Source organism: Schistocerca nitens, chromosome 2 (assembly GCF_023898315.1).
Source record: "Schistocerca nitens isolate TAMUIC-IGC-003100 chromosome 2, iqSchNite1.1, whole genome shotgun sequence".
Lineage (NCBI taxonomy): Eukaryota > Metazoa > Arthropoda > Insecta > Orthoptera > Acrididae > Schistocerca > Schistocerca nitens.
In genome coordinates, this window is record NC_064615.1 from 455,143,813 (window position 1) to 455,171,111 (window position 27,299).

At 39.7% G+C, this 27,299-nt stretch overlaps 1 protein-coding gene across 1 annotated transcript in view; it reads left to right on the top strand.

The window, feature by feature from the left end:
* LOC126236339 (E3 ubiquitin-protein ligase Su(dx)) overlaps window positions 1–26,828 on the top strand; it is a 126,235-nt gene extending 99,407 nt beyond the window's left edge. The window contains exons 11-15 of the mRNA XM_049945564.1: window positions 3,449–3,608; window positions 5,657–5,931; window positions 6,017–6,242; window positions 16,602–16,698; window positions 23,220–26,828. Coding sequence (XP_049801521.1) covers window positions 3,449–3,608; window positions 5,657–5,931; window positions 6,017–6,242; window positions 16,602–16,698; window positions 23,220–23,392 — 931 coding nt within the window. The 3' untranslated portion in view covers window positions 23,393–26,828. The remainder of the gene's footprint in view (window positions 1–3,448; window positions 3,609–5,656; window positions 5,932–6,016; window positions 6,243–16,601; window positions 16,699–23,219) is intronic.
* The last annotated feature ends 471 nt before the right edge of the window (window positions 26,829–27,299 follow it).

Here is a 27,299-nt window from a genome sequence, read left to right on the forward strand (position 1 = left end):
GGGAGATCCAGTAGCACTAGCATTTTGGAGCATGGACATTATGTATGAATGGGACAGAATAGAAAGTCAGCTGTAGCAGAACACCACTAGGATTGTGGCCATCCTACAAATTTTCAAGAATCTCACATACTTGGTTGTCAGCCATGGATGCAGCAACGGAAAATAAGAGAAGCTATTGAAATAATTAAATGCCCTAATAACATGAACAGATTTCAGCGTGGTAGACCGCCTGTGTTTGGCAGCAGGTGGCACTACTGGGCCCAGGTTTGGCAGTGTAGACAGTAGCTGCGAGAGAACTCGTGTGTGGCCTCAATACCTCGACACAGGAAAACACCATCCCCTGGATACAATCTATTGATTTGCTATTACTTTCCAGTCACCAATCGGAGCCGCCCGCCAATCAGTTGCCAGAGTGGCACAAGCAATAGACAGCCAATATGCTACCTTCTGCCAGTCACTTACTACAGTTGTCTGCCAGTCAGCCTTGAGGATAGCATAGGCAATAGCATCTGTACAGCCATCCTTGCATAACAACCTCTTCAAATTGTCCAATGACATCTCAGATATGTGATGTCTGAAGCCACCAGATAACTGAAAATGGCAGTGTATAAAGGAAGACATTCACCAGTACACAGCAGTGAACCATCCTGAAGAGAATTTCAGTAAGTCAATCGAAATGTTGGCAATTTAGCTGTAATAATTACGTGAGCCAATACCCAAAATTACACTATTGGCCATTAAAATTGCTACACCAAGAAGAAATGAAGATGATAAATGGGTATTCATTGGACAAATATATTATACTAGAACTAACATGTGATTACATTTTCATGCAATTTGGGTGCATAGATCCTGAGAAATCAGTACCCAGAACAACCACCTCTGGCCATAATAACGGCCTTGATACGCCTGGGCATTGAGTCAGACAGAGCTTGGATGGCGTGTACAGGTACAGCTGCCCATGCAGCTTCAACACAATACCACAGTTCATCAAGAGTAGTGACTGGTGTATTGTGACGAGCCAATTGCTCGGCCACCATTGACCAGACGTTTTCAATTGGTGAGAGATCTGGAGAATGTGCTGGCCGGGACAGCAGTCGAACATTTTCTGTATCCAGAAAGGCCCGTACAGGACCTACAACATGCGATTGTGCATTATCCTGCTGAACTGTAGGGTTTCGCAGGGATCGAATGAAGGGTAGAGCCATGGGTCATAACACATCTGAAATGTAACGTCCACTGTTCAGAGTGCCGTCAATGTGAACAAGAGGTGACCGAGACGTGTAACCAATGGCACCCCATACCATCACGCCGGGTGATACGCCAGTATGGCGATGACGAATATATGCTTCCAATGTGCGTTCACCGCAATGCTGCCAAACATGGATGCGACCATCATGATGCTGTAAACAGAACCTGGATTCATCCGAAAAAATGACGTTTTGCCATTCATGCACCCAGGTTCGTCGTTGGGCACACCATCACTGGCACTCCTGTCTGTGATGCAGAATCAAGGGTAACCGCAGCCATGGTCTCTGAGCTGATAGTCCATGCTGCTGCAAACTTAGTCAAACTGTTCGTGCAGATGGTTATTGTCTTGCAAACGGCCCCATCTGTTGATTCAGGGATTGAGACGTGGCTGCACGATCCGTTACAGTCATGTGGATAAGATGCCTGTCATCTGGACTGCTAGTGACATGAGGCCGTTGGGATCCAGCACGGCGTTCCGTATTACCGTCCTGAACCCACCGATTCCATATTCTGCAAACAGTCGTTGGATCTCTACCAACGCGAGCAGCAATGTCGCTATACGATAAACCGCAATTGCGATAGGCTACAATCCGACCTTTATCAAAGTCAGAAACGTGATGTTAAACATTTATCCTCCTTACACGAGGCATCATAACAACGTTTCACCAGGCAACGCCGGTCAACTGCTGTTTGTGTATGAGAAATCAGTTGGAAACTTTTCTCAAATGAGCACGTTGTAGGTGTCGCCACCGGCGCCAACCTTGTGTGAATTCTCTGAAAAGCTAATCATTTGCATATCACAGCATCTTCTTCCTGTCGGTTAAATTTCGCGTCTGTAGCATGTCATCTTCGTGGTGTAGCAATTTTAATGGCCAGTAGTGTATTTTATCCAAAATAATACCGACCGTGGAAGCCTATGAACTTAAATCAGCACCTCACCTGTTTCCCGTGATACATTGTAAGTTTTATTTCTTTTATTTTCCTGTTACTTTTTGGGCGAGATCCTATTTTTTTTTTTTTATGTTTGACCACAAAGTGAGGAGCAAAGACGATGATGATAGTCCAGTACTGTTGTGAGTCTTTGTGTATTTTCAAAACAGATACAGACATTTCAGATCTCAGGGAGCTGATTCATGTTGATTTTATGGCATCAGCTATTCACATCATGTGGTTCTATACAAACTCCCAGTTTCTTACGATTTACTTATGAGTGCCCCACAGCATTATTTCGTAACAGGTTGTGTATATATTTTATATGTGAATTTTAATGTTGATGTTGCACATCCCCATTTTGTACCTGCAAACCTCTCTTCTCTGTGTACACTAGTCACTCAAGCTCCAAACAGCACTTTGATACTGTGTTCATTAGTTTCCAAAATTCTAGAACATATATGTAAAACAAAACATTAACTCCTTCATGTTTAGTCAGGAGGAGGACTGAATCACTGATACACTGACTGAATAGGGAGCAACAGCATCTTGTGGCAGGCTAGTTTAAACCCATTTAATCTGATGATTTCAGACTTGACAGTATCTTTGATGGGGGGGGAAGTCTTTGAATCAGTTAAACATTTTTCAAGTTGCACTATGATTAAGTTTGAGAACGTCTGATTTCTGTATTTAATCACATACATATTTGAAGTTGATGTAAACTGCTGTTTTAATGGCCCTTTAAGTTACCCTTGGTTTATTGAATAGCAATCCTACTTTTCCCTCCGTTGAACAGTTACACCTGAAGTCTGCTTGGGTATGTTGTATGATGTGATTTTCAGTGAACCAGTTTAATCTTTCATTCTAATTCTCTCCAAGGTTTAAATAGTATTTCTGTCCAGAAAATTGATATCTAACTTTAATATCTGTGGCAGTTTTATTTTCCCTTGGGATGAGACTTATGATGTTTTTTTTTCCATTATGGAAGATCTGTTGAATTCCAGATGTTACAAAAAAGCAGTATTTTGCACAAAAGCAGCAGTGTGATTCTTGCATTATGTCCCATATTAAGAATGAATTAATTATTTTAGCTAAAATTATTAGGCTCAGCTAACTTTTTGCTTTCAAATAATTCCAGATATTTACACTGTAGATGTTACAATGTTAGATTTTATATTTAGGTATTTGTGTAATTTGACTTCCATATCACAACAGTAGCGTTCTACATTGTGTATTGACATCTTTGAATGGTTCTTTTCTTTTGCAGAGAATGGTTCTTTTTGTTGTCACATGAAGTACTGAATCCAATGTATTGTCTTTTTGAATATGCAAACAAGAACAATTACAGTCTACAAATAAATCCAGCTTCATATGTAAATCCAGATCACTTACTATACTTCAAATTTATTGGTCGTTTCATAGCAATGGTATGTTCAAGACAAGTACTTCAATGTTTTAAGCTTCAATACATTACTGTAAAGTACTACTTTGTTCATAAGTTGTTTTTTGTTGTTAGTAATTATGTTTCTTTTAACAGTCACAGTTCTGCCCACAATTTTGACGTATTTGTAAGATGGTCTTTTAATTGGAAAGCTTTCATATTAACAGGTGATTGTTTATAGTGCAGAATTCTTCATAGTATCTATTGAAAGAACGGAGAACAGGTTGAGAAATGAGATAAGAGACAGGAAGATTAAGAAATAACACTATGGTGTAGGGCTATAGATAGAGAGAATCTGAATAAAACACACCATGCTGTCAAGAAAGCAAGACATGATGCCTTCAATGACTACCATAGCAGAACATTGTCAAATGATACTTTAAAAAACCCAAAGAAATTCTTTCGTATGTAAAAGTTGCCAGTGGCACCCAAGTTAGTGTACAGTCCCTAGTGAATGAATGAGACAGGAACTGAAATTGAGAGTAGCAAAGCAAAAGCTGAAATGCTTAACTTAATTTTCAAATTTTCCTTTACAAAGGAAAATCCAGGAGTATTTCCCCAGTTTAATCCTCATGCCACTGAAAAGATGTCTGAAATAATAGTGTCAGTGGTGAGGAACAGCTAAAATCGTTAGAAATTGAACAAATCTCCAGGTCCTGATGGAATCTTTATCAGATTCTCTACTAAATTTGTGGCTAAGTTAGCCCCTCTTCTAATTAGAATCCATCGTAGATCCCTTGAACAAAAAACTGTGCCCAGTTCTGGGAAAAAAGTGCAGGTCACACCCGTCTATAAGAAGGGCAGTGCAAGTGATCAACAAAACTACCATCCTATATCCTTGACATTGATTTGTTGTAGGATCTTGAACAGAAAGACCTCCTCACTGCCAATCAGCATTTAATTCCGAAAAAAAAAAAAAAAAAAATCTTGTGAAACCTAACTAACTTTTCTCGCATGACATACTGAAAGCTATGGATCAAGGCAGTCAGATAGATGCAGTATTTCTTGATTTCTGAAAAGCATTTGACTCGATACCACACCTACGCTTATTGTTAAGAGTACAATCATGTTGGATATCAAGGGAAATTTATGACTGGATTGAAGACTTTTGGTAGGGAGGATGCAGAATGTTATCTTGGATGGAGACTTGTCGTCAGATGTAGAAGCAACTTCAGGTGTACCCCAGGGAAGTGTGTTGGGATCCTTGTTGTTCATGTTGTATATCAGTGATCTTGCAGACGATATTAATAGTAACAAATGTGCAGTTGGATCATAAGATTTTAAAGTAGTGTAGAGGCTGACTGCTTGCTTTTAATATTCAGAAATGTAAAATTGTACACTTGACTAAATGAAAAAAGTGTTGCATCCTGTGACTACGACATCCATGGGGGACTGTTATAATTAGTCAGTTCATACAAATATGTGATTGTTTTTTGTGAAGATATGAATTGGAATGATAACATAAGCTGTCATAGGTAATGCAGGTACCAGACTTCAGTTCATTGGTAGATTTCTAGGTTAAAACAGGCAGTCTGTGAAGGAGATAGCATATGAAAGACTTGTGAGACCCATCTTAGAATATTGATGAAGTCTGTGGGACCTGTACCAAATTAAATGAACAGACAGTACTGAACATAGCAAAGAAAGATAACATGAATGGTCACGCATCTGTTTGTCCCATGGGAGAATGTCTCAGAGATACTGATGAAGTTTTCCCGGGAAAGTCTACTTAAAAAGTTTCGAGAACAAACTTCAAATGATGAATCTAGGAGTATACTACAAACCCCTGTGTTTTGCTCACATAAGGATTGTGAGGACAATATTATAGTGTGCACAAAGGCACTTAAACATTAATTCTTCCTGCGCTCCATATGTTGCTGGAAGAAGCCTTAGTAACTGGTACAATAGGAAGTATGGATGTAGATATAGATGTAGATTTTCTTGAAGTAGTTGTCAACAGGCATCAAATTATGTGTAAAATTGTTTGTTTGCAGTGTTTGAATTGTTGTAAGGTAATTGCTTTTGTTTCCACAGGCTCTTTATCATGGACGTTTCATTTATTCTGGATTTACAATGCCATTTTATAAGAGAATGTTAAATAAAAAGTTGACAATGAAGGACATTGAATCAATAGACCCAGAATTCTACAATTCACTTGTTTGGATTAAAGATAACAACATTGAAGAATGTGGCCTAGAACTCTATTTCAGTGTCGATTTTGAAATTTTGGGTCAAGTAATACACCATGAACTGAAAGAAAATGGTGACAAGATCCGTGTTGTTGAAGAAAATAAAGAAGAATACATGAGGTGAAATAATTTTTTGTTAGTATGGATACTAATTAAAGAAAATTTTCATGCATTACTAGCAGAGTGCCTTTTAATTACTGCACAGGCTGATGACAGAATGGAGAATGACACGTGGCATTGAAGAACAGACCAAAGCATTCCTGGATGGTTTCAGTGAAGTGGTACCTCTTGAATGGTTAAAATATTTTGATGAACGTGAACTGGAGCTGATGCTCTGTGGTATGCAGGAAATTGATGTGGATGATTGGCAACGTAATTCAATTTATCGGCATTATACCAGAAACAGCAAACAAGTTGTATGGTTTTGGCAGGTACTGCAAACAATGTATTAATTCTGTTTGTATAGCTATGAAATATTAGTATACAAGCACTTTGTGTGTTTAATCAAGTAATAATGTGTATTTTTTGGCTGTGTATGACTTGCTGTTGATGCAGTGTGTGACATGAATTGTTTGGTGTACTAGCATTGTGGTCAAAAGTTCACATGTTAATCAGAATCACTTCAAACAACATGGGACTGACATTGTTATGAACTGATCTGCTCCCATAACGTGTAGACTGTAGACCACAAATGAAGCAGCCTGGAGTGTTCTGGGTCATCTGCTGGCTTTTCTGATTTTAGTGTGGCTGTTATCTTTGAGCATATAAATTAACATGGCACTTTGTAATGTGTTTGTGAAAATGTGCACCAAGCTGACTCTTGCATACTTCACACAATTCTTGATAAATATTGGGTTGATATTAGGAAATCTGTGCTACTCTGCATTGTTTTGGCATTGTATGGGACAATTGGTTTCACTTGTGGAAGAGTAAGTGCATTCAGTTTCCATCGTTCCAGCTTTCTAAGTTTGAAGTACTTGTTTCACTTGGGACAACTTTTTCTTTCAGTGCTCTTAATTTTGATACTAGCAGAAGGGCAAAATTGATTGGGGTTACAGGTATTTTTTGTTGTTGTATTGTAAATTTTCCACCTTCCTTAGTAATGTCCATGCTTCAGTGCTTGAGATAGTAAAGTTATTCATACCAGCAAAGACTTTTTTACTATATCCTGCAAATAAATATTACATTGTCAACATGCTGTTTCTACTGTCTTCTATATACAGCTCTTTTGGTTAGTCCAAATGTTGCATCCTACTACCAGTTTTTTTGTAATTTTGGTTTTGTCTTGTGTAGTTGCTTTATATATTTACCTTTCTGATTTATTTACCATACAACTAGATTTTTCAATATATCTGTTGTCCATGTAGTGGATACGATCTTCCCACTGTCATTTGTACTATTTCTCTTCTTATTAGAAATATTCGGAGAATCAGGACTTGGGTCTCCCTCTGGCCTTTTCCAGATTTAGGCTCTGTGTGGTTTCTTTAAAACAGGAATAAAATTCTGGGATAGTTCTTTTGAAAAAGGGTAGAGTCCATTTCCTTGCCCATCCTTTTCCATTCCAGGTCTTGTGCTCCCATCTGTGGTAGGCTGTGAGATGTTAAATGCTAACCTTCCTTCCTTTATTAATTGTTAAATCTTTCTTGTATAATGAAGTAGGCAATCTGATATGTTAATAGTGGGAAGAATAAGGTAACAACTCACCTTGTGATTCAGACACTGAGCAGCCAATAGGTACATCAACAAGACATAGAGACAGCTGTCAAGCTAGACTGGAGGTGGCCGAGCGGTTCTAGGCGCTACAGTCTGGATCCGCGTGACCGCTACGGTCGCAGGTTCGAATCCTGCCTCGGGCATCGATGTGTGTGATGTCCTTAGGTTAGTTAGGTTTAAGTAGTTCTACGTTCTAGGGGACTGATTACCTCAGAAGTTAAGTCCCATAGTGCTCAGAGCCATTTGAACCATTTTTTAGGCTGGAGGGGTAGGAGGAGGGGAAGCTGTTCTAGATGTGGTGGGCAGAATATCAGACAGAATGGAGCTCATTTCAGGGTGTGATTTTAGGAAGTCATAGCCTTATCCAAAGTAGCTTTTTAATGCATTCAAGACCACATTGATACTGAATCATAATAGGTATGCTACTAAATTGTTGTTTGGAGGGATCAACAGTACCAAGATGTTATGGCCCAGGAAATCTGCTTTTGAACTTGACTGGTGGGGTAATTACATCCAGTGAAGGCTGAGGTGAGAATGGTAGTGTATTGGTGTCAATAGTGTACATCTGTACAAGGATGTTTGCCTCAAATGCCAAGGCTGTATAGGAGGGAAACTTTCACATGAAATGGATGGCAATGTCAAAATGTAACTACTTTTGCTTGTTAGTAGGTTTAATGTGAACAGAAGTGTGTAGCTACGCCTCGGTGAGCATGAGGTCAGCACCAAGGAAACAAAGAGTGTGGCATGGAATTTGTAATAGGATCATGTGAAATTTAATCGGGAGGATAATTTAGAGATTTCAAAAATTTTAACGTTTTTGTCTAACCATTAGTTCATATAGCAAAAGTGTCATCAGTGTATCTGAACCAAACTGGGGGCTGAAGGCTAATGAATCCCAGGAAAGCCCCTTCCAAGCAATTCATGAGGTGAAGTGTGGCCTGTTGTTGCAGTTTGAAGTTGGCTTGGCAGATCACCTCATACAAGGAAACTGATGGATGGATAACTGCAGGATTTTGTAGGAGGAGAGAAGTCTGTTGGAGTGGAAGTTGCTAGATGAGGCATGTAGATCACAGATTAGCTGGATAAGTGAAAGAGAGTGCTGTATTTGAAGCAAAAAAGGGACTGGTGTAAAATGGAATTACATCCAGAAGAAGGGACTTTCAGTGTTAGGCCTTTGGGGTAACTTCCGGTTTCAAAAAACAGAATGTCTGATCGTAGTTCAGATATTGCAAAAGCATGTTTTCAAAAGAACCTAACCTTTATTATGTGAAGGGATTCATGATGGCAAGAGAGATGGTTTTGATTCCCATGAAAATCTTGAGCATGGACAAGGGTTAACAAGAGGTAATGAGTAGGTGAGAATTTCGCACAAGAAAAGTGGGCTATATGATAGGAAAAAAAAAAGACAGTAAATTGTTATTGGGAAACTTAGTGGAAAAGATGTGAAAACAGAAAGAGGAAGTCATTGCAGAAAATGGACAACGAACTATTCTAGTTGGGGAGGACAAAATGTCAGAATAGACCTCACTTCAGGGCATGAAGGACTTAGCCCAATAGCTGAATAATACCAAATTGTCTTTTTCATGGGTCTTTCTGTCACTTAACACCACCTCTGTGTGGTTAGTAGCAATCTACCCTTTCAGTATTGTTGCTATCCCGCCCACATTTTCTATTGTTTGATTGTACCTAGTGAATTCTGTCCCAAACTACAACTCAGTGCTGTTTCCCATTGTTACTGTTCTCCATCACTTCCCATTGCATTATCCAGTCTCCATCCTTTTCCTTCTCTACTTCCTTGTGTTTTCTTTTCACATTCTGAACCACATGCTTTCTGCCTGCTTACCACACTCCCTGTGAAGCTTTGACTTCCGAGCTCACCCTCTGTCAACAATCTGTGTACAACACATGGGCACGTGCCCACACAGGCTGCAAGTGCAGTGCCTTGCATCCAGTGTTCTCCCTACTGATAGAATTATTCCTGGAATTCCAAATTTATCTCAGTTCTTACCTTCACCTGTGCCTGTTTTTGCTTGTTTCCCTGCTCCTACCTGAACCGCATACACTTTCTTGCACCTCCTACCTAACAGACCCTTCCCCCTCTTCCCTTATTCAGGCATGCACCATACTGACCTAACTAATCCAGTTACACCTACTGCCCCCTCTTTTCACACTCATGCACTCACTGATCTGAACCCAACTCCAATATCGCCTTTTCATTTCCTTTTATTTGTGTTTGTATTTTCACTGTGACCTCATCCCATTTATTTTGTCATCATCTCTTGTTTCTCTATACATACACAGGTTTCATCTTTCTCAATTAAACTTCATCTATTTCATATCAATTGTGATTTTTTGTGATATTCCCATGTATATTTATGTAATTTTAATTTTTTTTTACACTATGGATCCTTGCTCCTTCCTCCTGCTTCAGTACAGAAAATTTTTGTTATCCTTATCCAGAACCCAGTTGTACATACTGTTCTTGCATTGTTGCATTGCTTATGGAATCCCCTCAAATGGCATGTGTGTGCAGAGTCAGTCAATCCATAGCTCTCATCAACCTAGTTCTGCAAAACCATACAAATCAGGCCCAGACCACCTTGCTCCACCCTGCTCTGTCCATAAATTCTCGTGCTGTGCAATCCCAAATTCCTGCACCCCATCTCACAGATTGAAATCCTTGATCTCCAGGAATTCATACTCTCGCCGTTGATTACTACTAAAAGAGCCTCCAACAAACCGCCCTGCATCCCCTCATAGCCACCAAACTCTGCCTTGCAGACATACTACATTTACCACACACACAGAAGCTCCCTACTGCCACCCTGCAGAACCCGGAGCCTACAACAGACCCTCGGCATGGTCATACAAACCTTTCTAGAAGCCTCTGTCCCACAGAAATATCAAACCTTTCCAAAAAGCCACAGTCATGTAGTGTTTGTTAAAGACCTTCTCTGTTTCTCCCAGTCCCTCCAGGGGAAACACTTACTCATTCCAATCCAATCCAGTCCGATCCAAATCCAGTATTGAACCTCATCTGCCTCAAATTACTCCTCCATCCAACAGTCATTCATTCCTCCTACTCTCAGAGCATCCCCTGTAAACGTACCAGTATTTCCTAACTTTAAACAGTGTCTCATCATCGTCCCCCAAATCCCTCAACATGGAAATCAGTCTTACATCTGCAGAAACAGCAAAAATTCATCACCTAAATACCAATCCCGACATGCTAACGAAGATTTCACCACTGTGGTTATGAACTGCAGGGATTATGTGGTAGTGGGTTCCACTAGTTTGCCAGATACATTCACTTACAAGCCTTGCTTCAGTAACCTCATACTAGAAATGCAGCAAGATTCCTCCTCAGATCCCTAGGTCCACCCCAGAACCTCTCACCTGAGTGTAATCTCCTTCCTCAGTCACACCACTCCTCATACTTGTACTTTCTACGTGCTTCCTAAGGTGTGTACCCAACCACCCAGGACATCCCATTGTGGTTGGTCACTGTCACCTCCCCACACATAAGAGAATCTCTACCCTTGCATACCAACACCCTCAGCCTATTGCTTGTAAATGCCCTTCTATATAAAAGACACCAACCATTTCCTATAATAGACATGAAGTTGCGAATACGAACAAACATCAGCTGTATGATGACAGTGATAATCTGTGCTGGACTGGGACTCGAACTTGGAATTCCTGCTTTACAGGAGCAGTCGACTTAACCTCTTTGGCTATCCAGGCATGTCTCATGGCCAGACCCAAATCTCCGTACATCGTTGTAACTGCCTCACAGTCTGTACCTGTGTACACATTATGTAGTTCCCGTACAGGGAAGGACATTTTAATTTAAAGTCTCTATCCAGTATCGGTGGGTAAAGATGATATTGCAGTGCCTGTGTTATTAAGAAGAATGTTGCAGTGATCCTTTGGACATGTTCATATGCAAAGAAACAGGCATTGTGGGGACTACAGCCATTATCAAATATGTGAAATGTATTCACAGTTGTGAATATAATCAATCGTCAGCTGCACGAGGGAATGATGACAGTGAAAATTTGTGCCCGACCAGGACTCAAACCCAGATTTCTCGCTTTACACAAGCAGTCTTCTTAACTGCTTTTGCTAGTGATGCACGTCCATGGACAGAGCTAAACCCCCATATATCATTGTTCCTGCATCACGGCCTGTACTCATACACACATTATGTAACACCATACAAAGGAGGAAACTTTCAATTAAAGTTCCTGCCCAGTAGCGCCAGATAAATACAATATTCCAGTGCTTGTGTTGTTAAGAAGAACAATGCAATGTTCCCGTTGGACATGCATGCATGCAGCTGCAAATACATTTCACGTATTTCATAATGGCTGTAGTTGCTGCAGTACCCATTCCTTTGAACATGCATGAATGTCCAAAGGAACATTACGTCATTCTTCTTAACAGTACTAGGCAGTGACTTTCAATTAAAATGTCTTTCCCTGGGCGGGGATTATGTAATGTGTGTATGATTACAGTTTGTGATGCAGGAACGATAACTTATGGAAATTTAGGTCTGGCCATGAGTCGTGCAAGGATAACCAAAGAGGTTAGGTCGACTGCTCATGTAAGGAAGGAAATCTGGGTTCGAGCCAAGTTTTCATTGTTGTCATTCCATTATACAGGTGATGGTTGTTAGTATTTGCAAATGCGAAAACATTTCATGTGGAATGGAGTAACACTTCGGGAGGGATGGGAAGGATTTTCAGTAACATGTTCCTCATTTCTGGATACAATGATGAATAGTCAAAACTCAGCTTGAACATAATATATTTATATTTTGGGCTGAAGTTAAATGGATAAAATTAAAGAGTATTATTCAGCTAGTCAACAGTTCATATGCTCAGTTTGTCTCTGAAGCTCTAGTTGATTGCTAAAAGCTACTTAGCCTCACAAAATACAGTAATCTGTTTGCCAGCAACAATCAGAATCGGACAAGGAGAATGGTTGGTTACTAACTGCCGTGAACAGCTGTACCTTGTTCTTCAGGGAGTCAGTCCAGTAAGGTCAGCTCAGTGTCTTCATTAGAGACTTATGCTCAAGGAATCTACTATCTACGTGTCAATAGGCCCCAGTTTGACTGAGGTTCTATGGTGGCAAGTGTTATCCATTCTGAATCAATTTTCACTTGCATTCAGGTCTTGAATTGATATGAAGCAGACTAGATAGCGTAATGTCAATCTGCACTCATATAAGGTACCTCTAGCTGAATGAAAGGTAATTCAGGTGGAAGTAAAATTAGTATTAAATGACATCATTTTGCTGTCGGAGTATCCTTGCTAATCTCATGTGACCCTCATGAGAAAGAAATGTGGTACATGTTGTTTCTGTACCACTTCCCAGTGGCTGAACACAATCACCTAAAAGCATGTGTGTACTTGCCCCAAATTTATTTCACCTGGGCTGCTGGATATGAGTGAAGTATTTCTCCACTGTGGATATACAGACTGGCTACTGAGAGACTGATGTTCACTCAAGGGCGAAAAGTCTCTTTCCATAAAACCTAAAGGTCTCTATGAGTTTGAAGTTATGCCATTTGATCTGTGCAATGCCTCAGCTACCTTTGCATGCATGATAGATAACTTGAGCAGCAATCTGTAGTGTGGCAGGGAAAAGGGGGGGGGGGGGGGATAGCAGAGTATGGGTGGGAGAGTGAAAAGGGCTATTTGGCAGAGCATGCAGGGACTAGATGGCAACAGGACAAGGCTGCCAGGCACAGTATTGTTGGCTGTAGGGGGAAGGAGTGGGAAGGGAAAGGAAAGGAAAGGAGCAGGGAAGGTGAAAAGATCAGTGGGTACAGTGGCAGAAAGTGAGGGTGAGGAGAGATGAATTGGGAGGAGGTTATTGGACAGAGTGGGCGGAAACTGTTGGGCGGAGGGTATGGGGACAAGAGTTTATCGTAGGTTGCGGCCAGGATAGTTTCGGGAGTGGAGAATGTGCTGTAAGAATAATTTCCATCCACACAGTTTGGAAAATCAGGTGATAAAGTGGATAATCCAGATGGCCTGGCTTATGAAGCAGACCTGGAAATAAAGGATGTTATGTTCCCAGGTGGACAGCTGTGCAATGATTGCAGTAGAGCTGGTGTATGACCACAGGTGGCCCAGCCTCTGATTGGGTAGGATAAGTCTGTGAAAGGGCTGGACTAGGAAGTGCTGGGTGTGTGGATTGGGCTGGTCTTCCACTTGGGTCTTCCACAGGAGTATAATTTCTGTGGCAAGAGGTTGGGATTGTGAGTGTCGTAGGGATGGACTAGGATGTTGTGGAGCATGGGTGGGTGATGGAATACCAGTTTAGGGGGGGTGGGAAGGTTCTAGAGTAGGATGTACCTCTTATCAGAACATGATGATAGATAATCAAAGCCATGATTAGGGATGTGGTTCAGTTGTTCCAGTCTGGGTTGGTATTGGGTGTTGAAGGGGGCTGCTCCTTTGTAACTGGTCTGGGGATGGTGAGGATTGGGGTGTTCTGTGGATATGGTGTGGGAAATCTGTTTTGTGGACTAAGTCTGGTAAGACCATAGAAGACCTTAGGCATGAGGGATGTTGGTGTATAGGGAAGTGGCATCAACAGCAATGAGTTGGAATCAGGATGGGGGAATGGCCCTCGTACTACAGTAAAATGTCTAAAAAAACTGCACTGTACAAGATACTTTTGGCAAGACACATTCACACACCTGCAATTCTTTGCCATGGCCTCTTTTCTATCGAGCATGCACTGCAGTTCTGGGTAAATCGTTAAAATCGGCCTGTTCATGCTACACACAAAGGGACCCAGCCTGCAAACAGATCTGAGATATTTGATACAATGGACAGGGCCTGCACATTAGTAGAAACCAATGAGCCTGAGATGGCAAGTCAGATCCATCTAAAATACTTGCAGAACTGGCCTGAAGTTCCGACCCGTCGCAGAAATCTGCTTGTGTGTGGCTAGCTATTGGCATGCTTATAACAGCTGATCCTTTATACACTGAAGAGCCAAAGAAACTGGTACACCTGCCTAATATCGTGTTGGGCTCCAGTGAGCACACACAAGTGCTGCAACACAATGTGGCATGGACTTCACTAATGTCTGAAGTAGTGCTGGATGGAATCGAAACCTGCAGGGCTGTGCACAAATCTGTAAGAGTACAAGGGGTTGGAAATCTCTTCTGGACAGCACTTTGCAAGGCATCCCAGATATGCTCAATAATGTTCATGTCTGGGGAGTTTCGTGCCCGGCGGAAGTGTTTAAAGTCAGAAGAGTGTTCCTGGAACCACTCTGTAGCAATTATGGGTGTGTGCGGTGTCGCATTCTCCTGCTGGAATCGCCCAAGTCTGTTGGAATGCACAAGGACATAATGGATGCAGGTGATCAGACAGGATGCTTACATAGCGTCACCTGTCAGTCATATATAGACATTTCAGGAGTCCCATATTACTCCAACTGCACGTGCCCCACACCGTTACAGAGCCTCCACCAGCTAAAGTCCCCAGCTGACATGCAGGGTCCATAGATTCATGAGGTTTTTTTCCATACCCGTACACGTCCATCCGCTTGATAAAATTTGGAATGAGACTCATCTGACCAGGCAACATGTTTCCAGCCATCAACAGTTCAATGTCTATGTTGACAAGCCCAGGTGAGGCATAAAGCTTTGTGTCATGCGGTCATCAAGGGTACACGAGTGGGCCTACAGTTCCGAAAACCCATATCGATGTTGTTTCATTGAACTGACACTTGTTGATGGCCCAGCATTGTAATCTGCAGCAATTTGTGGAAGAGTTGCACTTCTGTCATGTTGAACAATTCTCTTCAGTTGTCGTTTGTCCCTTTCTTGAGGATCTTTTTCTGGCCGCAGTGATGTTGAAGATTTCGTGTTTTACTGGAATCCTAATATTCACAGTATACTCGTGAAATGGTTGTAAGGGAAATCCCCACTTCATCGCTACCTCGAAGATGCTGTGTCCCATAGCTTGTGCACCAACAACAACACCATGTTCAAACCCATTTAAATCTTGATAACCTGACGTTGTAGCAGCAGTAACTGATCTAACAACTGCACCCAAACACTTGGTGACTTATACAGGCGTTGCCAAGCGCAGTGCCATATTCTGCCTGTTTACATATCTCTGTATTTCAATAGACATGCCTATATCAGTTTCTTTGGCACTTCAGTGTATATGAAACCTCTTATGAACAATTGCTGGCACAGTCAGTGACAAATTGGTATTGAACATTTTGTCAGTTTTAGTATTTTCCAACATGTACATCAGTTAATACAGAAATCAGTTGTAATCACTGGATACAGACTAATCACTCTACCGTAGGGGAATACAATGCCCATATTGTAAACTATTTTTTAAAATTACTTCATCTGTTGCCTCTGGTCATACAAATGGTATTATAACCAATTTTAACTTGTGATTTTACTAAATGGCTTAAGGCAGATGCTGGGATGGTTCGTTTGAAAGGGAATGACAGATTTCCTCCCCATCTTTATTGATCTCACTGTCAATGTGACGTTAAACTCAAGTCTGTCTGTCTTTCTTTCTTTCTTTCTTTCTTCTTCAGTTTTAACGTCTCACCAATTCACCTCCAAATGATTTGATTTGTTGCATAATATCTCTGACAAGTTACTATGTAATTATGACTTGCTGGTTATGATACCACTTGTGTGATCCAAGGATAAACTATGGTTATTTTTAAAATTTGGTGGTATGAAGAGCTTAGCAAAGCAGGAATTTTATTATTCAGAAATTTATGTGGAATCATAGTCAGATTAAAGGATTGAGTTCTGATTAAGGATAGTGTTTCAAGTAATAACATGTTTCATCATAACTATACCAGTGACAGTTATTAACTGGAAAGAAGAACCGTACGTATTCTTCTCTCATTGATGGGCTAATAAGAGCCTAACACTGTTTCTCTCTTTTGCTCTCCATCTCCTGGTAGGTGTAGTCAGTGATCAGAATATGAGCGTCATGAAAGGCACACCCTTTTGTTCTTTTTCTGTAGTTGTGCCATATTCCGATTTTAATTTTTCTATTCGTTTGCAGTTCGTCAGAACAACAGACAATGAGAAACGGGCAAGACTGCTTCAGTTTGTCACTGGTACCTGTAGAGTTCCTGTTGGAGGTTTTGCTGAACTCATGGGTAAGACTAATTTTATATCTCTTGAACAGTAAACATTATATTTTGAAGATATCTATTACCTTTTCCCTTTCATATGTTGTGCTGCAGAGTAACATGAATAAAAAATCCCCATGATGATGTGTAATAATTAAGAAAACAGAAGAAAAAATGACAGTATTGATAGTGAATAAGTTATTGGATGTTTTAGTCTGTCTCTCAGCTGAAATCTGTGCAACTCCTTGTTGAGTTTAAACATACATACTTAGTATTGTTTTATACTTAAGGCAGCTTTATTATGAATATAGAGTACAACAACTTAAGGAAAAGATAGCTTGCTCCTTGCCATAAAGATGACACATGAAGTTGCTAACAGGCACAATTAAGACACTTACACATTGGCTTTTGGCCATAGCCTTTGTCATAAAAAGAAAACGAAAGGTACGTACATAAATACATACAAACATTCACTCATATAAGCAAGCACAACTCGCACACACAGGGCCGCCATCTACGGCAGCTTGGAGGAGAATATAACCATTGTGTAGAATGAAAGCACCAATCTGGAGGGGCCAGGGAAGGGAAAGGGATAGCATTGTCTGGACGGGGATAGAGGAGTGCACTATATGGTGGAGTGTGCAGGTACTAGACTGCCAACAGGTGCAGTGTTTTGAGGCTGTGGGGCAGTGAGGGGGTGAGGGGGTGTTGGAGCTAAAAAGGAGGAAGCCATTGGCAGAGGGCAGCCCCCGCCCACTGCCCCCACCCCCACCCCTGCACCTGCCCCCGCTCCTGTGCCCACCCCCACCGCTGCCCCCCGCACAGAAAATGCTAACTGAGAGCAGATCTTAAAGGTCCATACTCTCATACATAGTGTGTGGTAAGCTGTGCACCTAAACTGAAGGTTTATAGGCCGAAATTTACTATGGGAGAAGCCTTAGGAAATCATTCCGAATATCAGGATTGAACATGTCATTGAATCAAACAGTTGGCAGGATTCTTTTATTCGTTTAGTCATTTATATTTTTATTTATTTATTTTTTAAGTGCCATATCCTCTGTTGCCAAAATTTAAGTGAAGACAGTGAGGCTATGGACGTGGAAAGTATAGAATGGTGGAAGATTAATATTTTTCCATGACCAATAATGGATTTGAGATCAGAAACATTTTCAATTATGATGGATCCAGGAACTTCTACAATTTATTTTCGTCAAAACCATGTGCAAATTCTGTCCACAGGGAAAAAGTTGCTGAGGGAAAACAAAATAATGGTGCAGTGGGTTAATAGTGACAGAAGTGAAAAGTTGCAGCCATTAATAGTGGGGAAATTAAACTCCCAGGTGATCTATAAACATAACATTATTGTGCACCTATGATTTTATTAGCAATGCCTGGATGACTGCTATTCAAAGTTTCGTAGAAATTTAGATTTTGAGTGAGATGCAGTAGGAAGAAAAATCATTCTTACTGTTGGTAGATGCCATGCATACCCAAGTTTAGTGACATTTCTCGACAAACATTGATGTGTTTCTTCCTACTAACTGTACAAGTAAACTTCACAGTCTTTACACCTGGGAATAATTGATACTGTCAAAGCTGAATACAGAATGGCTATTGTGTGGAGGTCAGCTTCATCCTTCAGAGGAAAAGCAGTAATGAGAATGAATATTTTACAGGCTGTGCACATGTTTGTTGCTGCCTGGAATGCTATAACCCAGCAGACTGTGTTTGAGCCCTATTGACTGTCGTCAGTACCAGTTTTTGTAAATGATGATTCTGCAAAGGCTGTCATGGGTACTGACATGTCAGGACTGTGTTCTGATGATACCTTGTTGTTTGCTCATCAGGTAGATGTAAGAGACTATGTGGTGCTTATATAAAGAACCAAGCACAGCTGGTAGATGGAAGAGGACACAAATGCACTTTAGGTTTGCTGTGGCGGTTAGTAACTATTTTTCCTCATTCAATGTAGATGAGTTGGTTCATGGGTCCACACAAAAGAAAGAAAACTGCTACCTTTCAGAGTTATCCTTTGACAAAGATGAGCTAGAGAAGAATGCAACCCCCCCCCCCCCAACCCCCCCCCCACACACATACACTCACACACACACACACACACACACACTTATACGATGCCAGCTGGACTAACAGTGACAATGCTATTTTCAAGCAACTGGAGTGGTTGTAGTGGATGGGGTAGGTAGAGGGGAAGAGAGGTGGGAGGCAGGGTAAGGGGCTGGCTGTAGTGGCTAGCAGTTCGGAGAGAGGCAGCCAGATTGCTGGCTATGAATGTGGGAGGGAGGAGTGGCAGGTCTAAGGGCTGGTACGATTGTAGCAGCCTATGGGAAGCGGCTCACACTAATGGCATGGGGTCATGAATTGGAAGGGGGTGACAGGACAGAGAAAGGAAGAACTGTTGGATGGAGGGTGCAGGGACAGTAGGTTACCTGTCTTCCTGGATGAAAGGCCACCATCAAAATGTCATCAAGAACAAAGTTGACCACCCGGAGTCTGAATGCTGCCCTTAAATCGACACACCAGTTGGTGATTTTACTTGTAATTGTAAAATAAATGGCTACATGTGTGGCATTAATATATTTATATTAGAATTTGCTGTGTCCACTTCATGTGCATTTGTGGTCAAAGTGTCCTACCTTTCACTAAAACAGGGTTTTACTACAATTAATTCTCAGCCTAAATATTTCAAACAGTGTTATTGTACACATGCTGCATTTTGAAATTATTTGACAAGAAAAGTGCCAACATAAACAGAAACATAAACTTAAAGTAAGTTAGCTTTCAGTTGCATTTTGGGTCGGAAATAATCTGCATTCTGTAAATGCTTTCATCTAGTGTGCATAGCACAGAGTATTTCTCTATGTTCCTTTCTTCTCTCATGAATACCATACAATGCACTATGTGCTACCATGATCAGAAGAAAATAAGTGGGTGTTTCAGAACATAAAAACATAGGAGGACAAGAAGTTCAAAAGATAGTTGTGTAATACGTTGGGTCACTTTTCCAACTTTATATTCCATAAAACTGGTTAATGTATTTTGAGGAGGGAGAAAAAAAAATGAAAAGAAATAATAAACACACAATTTACATACAGGATCAAACACATTTCATCAAAGTTCATAGGCACAAACACTGTTTTTTTCCTAGTTCATAATAAAAGCTGTTTTATTGAAAATGAAATGCACCTCTCTAGTTGAGTAGTCAGCTCGGCTAACTGTCTTATAGGTAATCCACTGGGAACTGGGTGTTGTATCGCCTTCACTGTCATTCCTGACAACTCGCAGAAGCAGTGTGTCAGGCAACTGAATACCCCAACCAAAAATGCCATGTAATCATTTCATTTCATTGAAAATAACAGTACATAATCATGATCAGTGCACTTCAAACCCGCATACATGGTGAAGTTGACAGCCATCAAAATGTGGAACTTAAACCACTTGACCAATGCTGCTTTCCTCCTCCAGTTTATCAGCGGTGTTCGAAATCACCATTTCTTCAGTTTCTCAAAAAGTGTTAAGTTGTGGGCCTGATATGTGTAAATCAAGTTTCCTGATATATGGATGTTCTACAAATCCACTTGATACAAAACATATGAATAATCTTGACAGTTGACATTGATTTTTTTTCAAAAATAGTAGCAAAATGAGCTAAACCCTTTCACAAGAGATACTTCTGAGTAGTCCCTCCTAGTTTGTCAAAGCTCATTGAAATTGGGGCGTCACATTATCTGGCCTCTCCTTTGCAATTGAAATTTGGTAAAAGAAACAATTATTAACAGTAAGGGTATGAAGAAAATGTAACATGTAAAATAAGGGATAGGCAGCCACTCATCTATAGCAGACTGATACAGTACATTTGGTTGGTTGCATGGTGCTGTGTCTGAATGTGTGCATTTTACTAATAAAAGAGCAGGGGCTCAAAAGCTAGTGTGGATAGTGATCTATGTTGCATGTGTGTTTGGTGCACACATCAGTCCACTATAGATGATCGTTTGCTTTTCCCTTATTTTACGTATTGCTCCATCCAGAAATTTTCATTATTGTTATAAGAAAATAAAACAGAAAATTACACTGAAGCCCCAAAGAAACTGGTATAGGCATGCATATTCAAATACAGAGGTACATAAACAGGCAGAATATGGCACTGCACTCAGCAACACCCATATAAGACAACAAGTGTCTGGTGAAGTTGTTAGATTGGTTACTGCTGCTACAATGGCAGGTTATCAAGGTTTGAACGAGTTTGAATGTGGTTTTATAGTTCACGCATAAGCGATGGGGCACAGAATCTCTAAGGTGGCAATGAAGTGGTGTTTTCCCTGTACGACCATTTCACGAGTGTACCTTGAATATGAGGAATCCAGTAAAACCTCAAATCTCTGACATCACTGTGGCTGGAAAAAGATCCTGCAAGAACGGGACCAGCAACAACTGAAGAGAATCGTTCAACATGACAGAAGTGAAACGCTTTCGCAAATTGCTGCAGATTTCAATGCTGGGCCATCAGCCAGTGTCACCGTACGAACCATTCAATGAAACATCATCTATATGGGCTTTTGGAGCTGAAGGCCCATTCGTGTACCCTTGATGATTGCATGACACAAAGATTTACATCTCACCTGGGCAGTCAACACAAACATTGGACTGTTGATGACTGGGAACATGTTGCCTGGTCAGTGGAGTGTGGTTTCAAATTGTATTGAGCGGATGAACGTATACGGGTATGGAGACAACCTCATGAATCCATGGACCCTGCATGTCAGCAGGGGACTGTTCAAGTTGGTGGAGGCTCTCCACCAAAGAATAATATTATGTGAGAACAGACATCAGTCTGACACTGAATTACCAGCAGTGTATACTGCTAACTAGTCTGAGATTATGCTCTGTGATTAACCACATTCACAGCATGAAGAACAGCCATCTCAATTTCCTCTTGAGTTTTGCAACAAACCGACCCATTTCCTTGCAACATTTACAGTGAGATTCCCATACTTGTGAGTATCTCCCCCTGCCCCTTGTTCTACGCATCGTCATGAAACACTTTTCCACCCCCATACCATTGTAAAACCTATTTCATCTAAGGAATAGCTACCTGCAAGACAATCGATGTTATATGTCTGTTGTCTCCCAATCAATGTACAGTGTTTTATGTCCATGTGATGGCCACTACACTTACAATGAGGAGTAACTTGTGTACAGAGTAGGTAGTGAAACAACATTGTGCTCATTGGGGCATACTCTGCAACACAGCACCCTGATCTTTTCTGCTTGCTTGTCTATAATTTGCATACTTTCTGTCAACAATGGTATTATACCAGAACCTTTCACTTGATAACTTGCTATACAGCATATTCTCGTTTATGTCCACATGACACCAATGTATACTTATTTATGATATTGTTATTTGCAAGCCTTCTATATTCCTGCTCTTGTGAAATTAGTAACTCTTAAAATTGCAATGATGGAAAAGGGTGCAAGCTAAAGACCTAATAAAGATACGTAACAAATAGACTTTGTGGAAAATAGAAAGTCACTTGGGAGAAAAATATGAAGTGACAAATAAAACTAAGGAAGAGCTTGGGATACCACAAACACAAGACACTATAGGAAAAAAGAAATTAAACAGAAAATGGGAGACAGGAGAAGTAGGCAGACAAAATGGGTGACCAGTTAGAACAATTTGTTGTTGTGGATTGAAAATAGCACATAGTAAGATAGTGCTTACTACACTTCTAACATCTCAGGATTTCAAATAATGTTGTTAACACCAGGATTTCAAATAAAGTTGTTAACACTGCCATGTTTGTTTCCTTCTCATCCTGTGGTTGCGTCTTCCTTCACATGGGGCTATAATTGAATCTCCTAATTAATCCCACAGTATCTCATTTCCTACCAGATATCAGATTTTCTTGTAACTTTCTGTTAATGCTCGCAGCTTTCTCCACTCAATAAGTAACACATTTTTTCACTGTGTATTTAATTTTAGAGTGAGCAATTGTTAGAACTCCACATAAATAGGTATTATTGACCAGCTTCATAGCTAAATGGTTAGTGTTGTTGCCTTCAATGAGGAAGTGTCTGGGTTCGATTCCTGTTATCTCCTCAGATTTTTTTTCTGAGGTTGGGAGGTCTGTAAAGGACTCCTCCATGCCACGTGAGACCAGATGAGGAGCTGCTTGAACAAAGAAGCAAAACCATCATCAGGACTCATCTACTGGCAGTAACAACTGGAAAGATTGTTGACATGCTGGTCATATGTCCTACAGTCATAGATTTCTCCTTATACTCCCTTGTAGGCAATAGTCACCCAGTTGAAACAGTACTAAGGCCTATCCTTGAGTGGTGTTTTTGTTTACATTTATGGGTACTATGTTGCCACTTGATCTTCTTAGCCACCTATAGAATAGCCACTTGTAGAATAGCGCTAATAAAATGAAAATAGCTTTTATGGCTAGATTCACTTACTTTTTTGTCTCTTTTTGTGTATATTAACATTTTGTTGTTGTATCAGTTTAAATTATGTTTTGCAGGGAGTAATGGTCCACAGAGATTCTGTATTGAAAAGGTAGGCAAGGAAACATGGCTGCCAAGATCTCACACTTGCTTTAATCGACTTGATCTCCCGCCATATAAGAGTTATGATCAACTTGTTGAAAAACTGAATTATGCTATTGAAGAAACTGAAGGTTTTGGACAGGAATAGTAAAAGTGCCTACAGTGCTACAAAATGTCCAATTTAAACCCGGTACCAAAATAATTTTGATGATACATGCGTGCACAGTTATGTCCATGCAATACTATCATGTTGTTGCATATTTTATGACTTTGTAATATTGTATAATGTATAATTAATTGTCCAGAGGTGTACAGAGAGTAAAATGTCAAATGTTAAATATGTGGAGACTATAATTAAATCTTTTACATAAAAGTGTACCTGCTGTGTGTGTGTGTGTGTGTGTGTGTGTGTGTGTGTGTGTGTGTGTGTGTGTGTGTGTAAATAAGTGTGTAACTATTGATGATTGCTGTGTGTACAGATTGATATAATGTAAAATATTCCAGTGATGCATTTTAAGATGAAAGAACTGTTACTTGATTCTGTGATTATTGCACTGATATATATTAGCCAGATGTTGTAACATATTTTCATGTGTAGATAGTGATAAGGTTTCCCATATAAATATGAACATATGAAATATCTGTTGTACATTACTAAAAAATGAACATTTTAAATGATAAAAATTTGTGAATATTATTAATATCAGGTTAATAAAAAGTGCCTTTCAGTTTCGGCTGGTACTGAAAGCAGTCGTTTGTACTTTACATTTAGTGTATTATTTGCAGTGACTCCTTTGCACTTCATTCCTGTCACTTGCACAACTTTTGGAAATTTTTGTGTTAGGATAATTTTATAGGTAATGTTCACAGATTGGTATTATTTGCAGTAGAAAAGATATATTGAATGTATAGGATTTCATCTACTCAAAGATTGTAAATTTAATTCCTTAATCATTGATTAGTACTGAGCATATATATATTCATAGCACACTACTGTTCATTGAGTTGGCTCAGGGTTGTATTGCCATCTTAGAAAAAGAAGGGAGGAGGGAGTGACTGTAGAATATTTTGAAGTATAGCCCATTGAAGCTCATCTGCTGTAACCATATAGAAGAATATAACATGTATTTTATGCCAAGAGCTTGAAAAATAATGTTTGTCTCATATGTGAAAGGTCAGTGACTTGTAATCTTTAGCCTGGTCCCTCAGAGGTACAATTATAATTATTATTGTAACAACTTAAATATTTGTGTTAAAGTTTCAGACTAATTTGTTATCAAACAAAGTAATGAATTTTGAGTTGGTTGTATTACATGGTTACATGGGTTTTGTTGACCAGTACTTCTTTCACAGCCTGGGAAAGTGCAATTTGAGTCTTGGTGGGCGGCAGTGGAGGTGGGATCTTTATTCACATCATTCCAAATTTTCACTTGTGGTGCTATTTTATAAGAGTTCAACATCCAAATAATAGAAGTCATAATATATAGACATCCTCAGTTCTTTGACTTTTGAGTTCTGTAAATAATGGATTTTAGTGCTTAATACTAGAAACTAAAAGGCAAGCAAATTGGTATGAAAGCAATATATGTTCTGTAATGATTATTAAGGATTTATATTGATTCAGTGATGACATTTTTGCAACTTAGAATCAGATAAATTATTTTAATGATAGTGCTTCTTCATAGGATGTTGCACCCAATTTTGTGTCACTTTTATACTTTGATAGACAAGAAAATTGGAGGTAGTATGCCTGTGGTTTCTGTTTTTTCCCCCCACAAGGCTATATATGAACATCCACACACATTACCATATTTACATCATCTTAAAATTTTGACATTTACCTATACAACTTATTGAACATAATTTGAAAAATAGGAAAAATCATTTCACATAATTACTCAGGAACAGTCTGATTTTACCAAGCCTTTTCGTCCTTGTTCACTGTTGTTGAGGAGTTCCTGAATATAATATTTCAGAAAGAAAACAGCGTAGCTTTGGTGTTCACTACTATGTTCTTATGAGGTAATTGTGTTTAAAGTACAGAATGTAGCACACAGTATCTGTTTTCTGTCCAGTTCTCAGGTTATTACATTTCTGCCATTCATTAAGTAGATACTCCTCTTTTGTGACCCAAAAGAACATCAGATGATTTGTTTTTGACTAGGAACTCGTTGTCGATGGTCTTGAAAGGTATACACATTGCTCTGTGGCACTCTGTTGCAAAACATCCACAAAGTGGCTCATGTGCGTTCTTACTCGTGGTACACTTCTGAGTCTTTTTTTTGTCTTGTGGGATTTTGTTGGGGCTACTCAGTTCATGCACCTGAGTAGGCCTTCTTTTCAAAGAGGGTACCATAACTAGCATAGCTTTTTCTGCATCACATAACAGTCCATAAGGTCACAGCAAATGTTTCTTAAGTCTTCTTTAGGTTGAGCCTATCTTTTGAATACCCATTTTACATAAACTTTTAAGTCATACTTCCTCCACAAGTCGTCCATAAGGATCAAACTTCATTCCACCGAGCAAGATAGCTCAGTAGTTAGTACACTGGAATCGCATTTGGGAGGATGGTGATTCAAATCTGCATCTGGCCATCGTAATTTAGGTTTTCCGTAATTTCCTTAAATCGTTTAAAGCAAATGCCAGGATGGTACCTTTAGTAGGTAATGGCTGATTTCCTTCCCCATCCTACCTTAACACGAGCTTGTGCTCAGTCTCTAATGACCGCACTGTCGTTGGGATGTTAAAACACTAATCTCCTCCTCCTCCTCCTCCTCCTCCTTCTCCAACCTTCATCCAACATTATTGGCAGGCTATGCAGTGTCAAAACTCACTGAACTTAGTGGACATCTGATCTGGTGTGTATTATTAACAAGCTATAATTCTTCTTCTTTTTCTTCATCCAAATTTCCAGGATGGTTTCTCTTTGTAGCCTATGATTAATTTCATCATCATCTGTACAATTTACAATTGCGCTTGCGATTTCTCTCCAGTTACAGGATGTGTAACTACACATCATCTGTTTGTACTTTATTCTCTTGTAAGACATTGTTTCAGCTATTATTACCTTTGTGTTGGTAGGACTTTCAATTATAATTAGCCTTTTTTGAATTCACTTACAAATTTTATGAAAGGACAATATGTCAATGTCGGTATTTTGTATAATGCTATAATGGTGTCATTTATGAAATGGTAAAGCATTTAGCTCCTAAGTAGGGTTCAAGTAAATTTAAATAGAAGTGCAAAATTCAAAACCTACATATTTCTTCATTATTTCAAGAGAAGAAAAATTGGATGTAATCATTTTTTGCTTAGCTTAACACATTCTCAATGTATGCAAAAAGTATATTAAAACATCAAATCTATGAATGATTTACACGCATCAGAAATTCTGGCCAAGCTTGTAAAACACATCTTTAAGTACAAGGTTCTGTTCTGGAGACCTTGTTGCCTTACATCTGACTAACTGGATTTCTGCAATGGTTGTTGCATGTAAATATACAGTTTAGTCACCCTGTTTGAGGCTGTCTTCAGTGCATCCAGCCTTAACAATTAGTATGTATGTGTGTGTGTGTGTGGGGGGGGGGGGGGGGGGATTTGGTTGGTTGGTTGTTTGGTTTTTCTTCCTTCCTTTAGAAAGGATTCAGTTGCGTCTTTAAAGGGTAATTGAGAAAGAGAGGATAAACGGGTTCTTCATTGCACAATTAGGTAGTGTAGTAAATTTTTTGGCAATTTATAAAGTTCACTTGCCCATATTAACATTATGTATCTGTGGTTACATTATTTCCAAGTTTGGGTTTGTTCTATGTACAATTTTTATCTGCTTTATTCAGTTTTGATCTATTGTGTGTATTATGAGTAAATAAAAAATAAACAATGTTATCATTGAATACCAAGCCTTGACACTACCAACTTCGTGAAGAAAATTTAGATCTTTTGATGTTTGAGTTGAGTCCATTTTGTAAGTCATCTTTTTAGTTTATCATTTATACATACTCTTCAAGTTAATGATAAAGTAGAAAAAGAGAGAATTTACCACTGCATGACCATACAG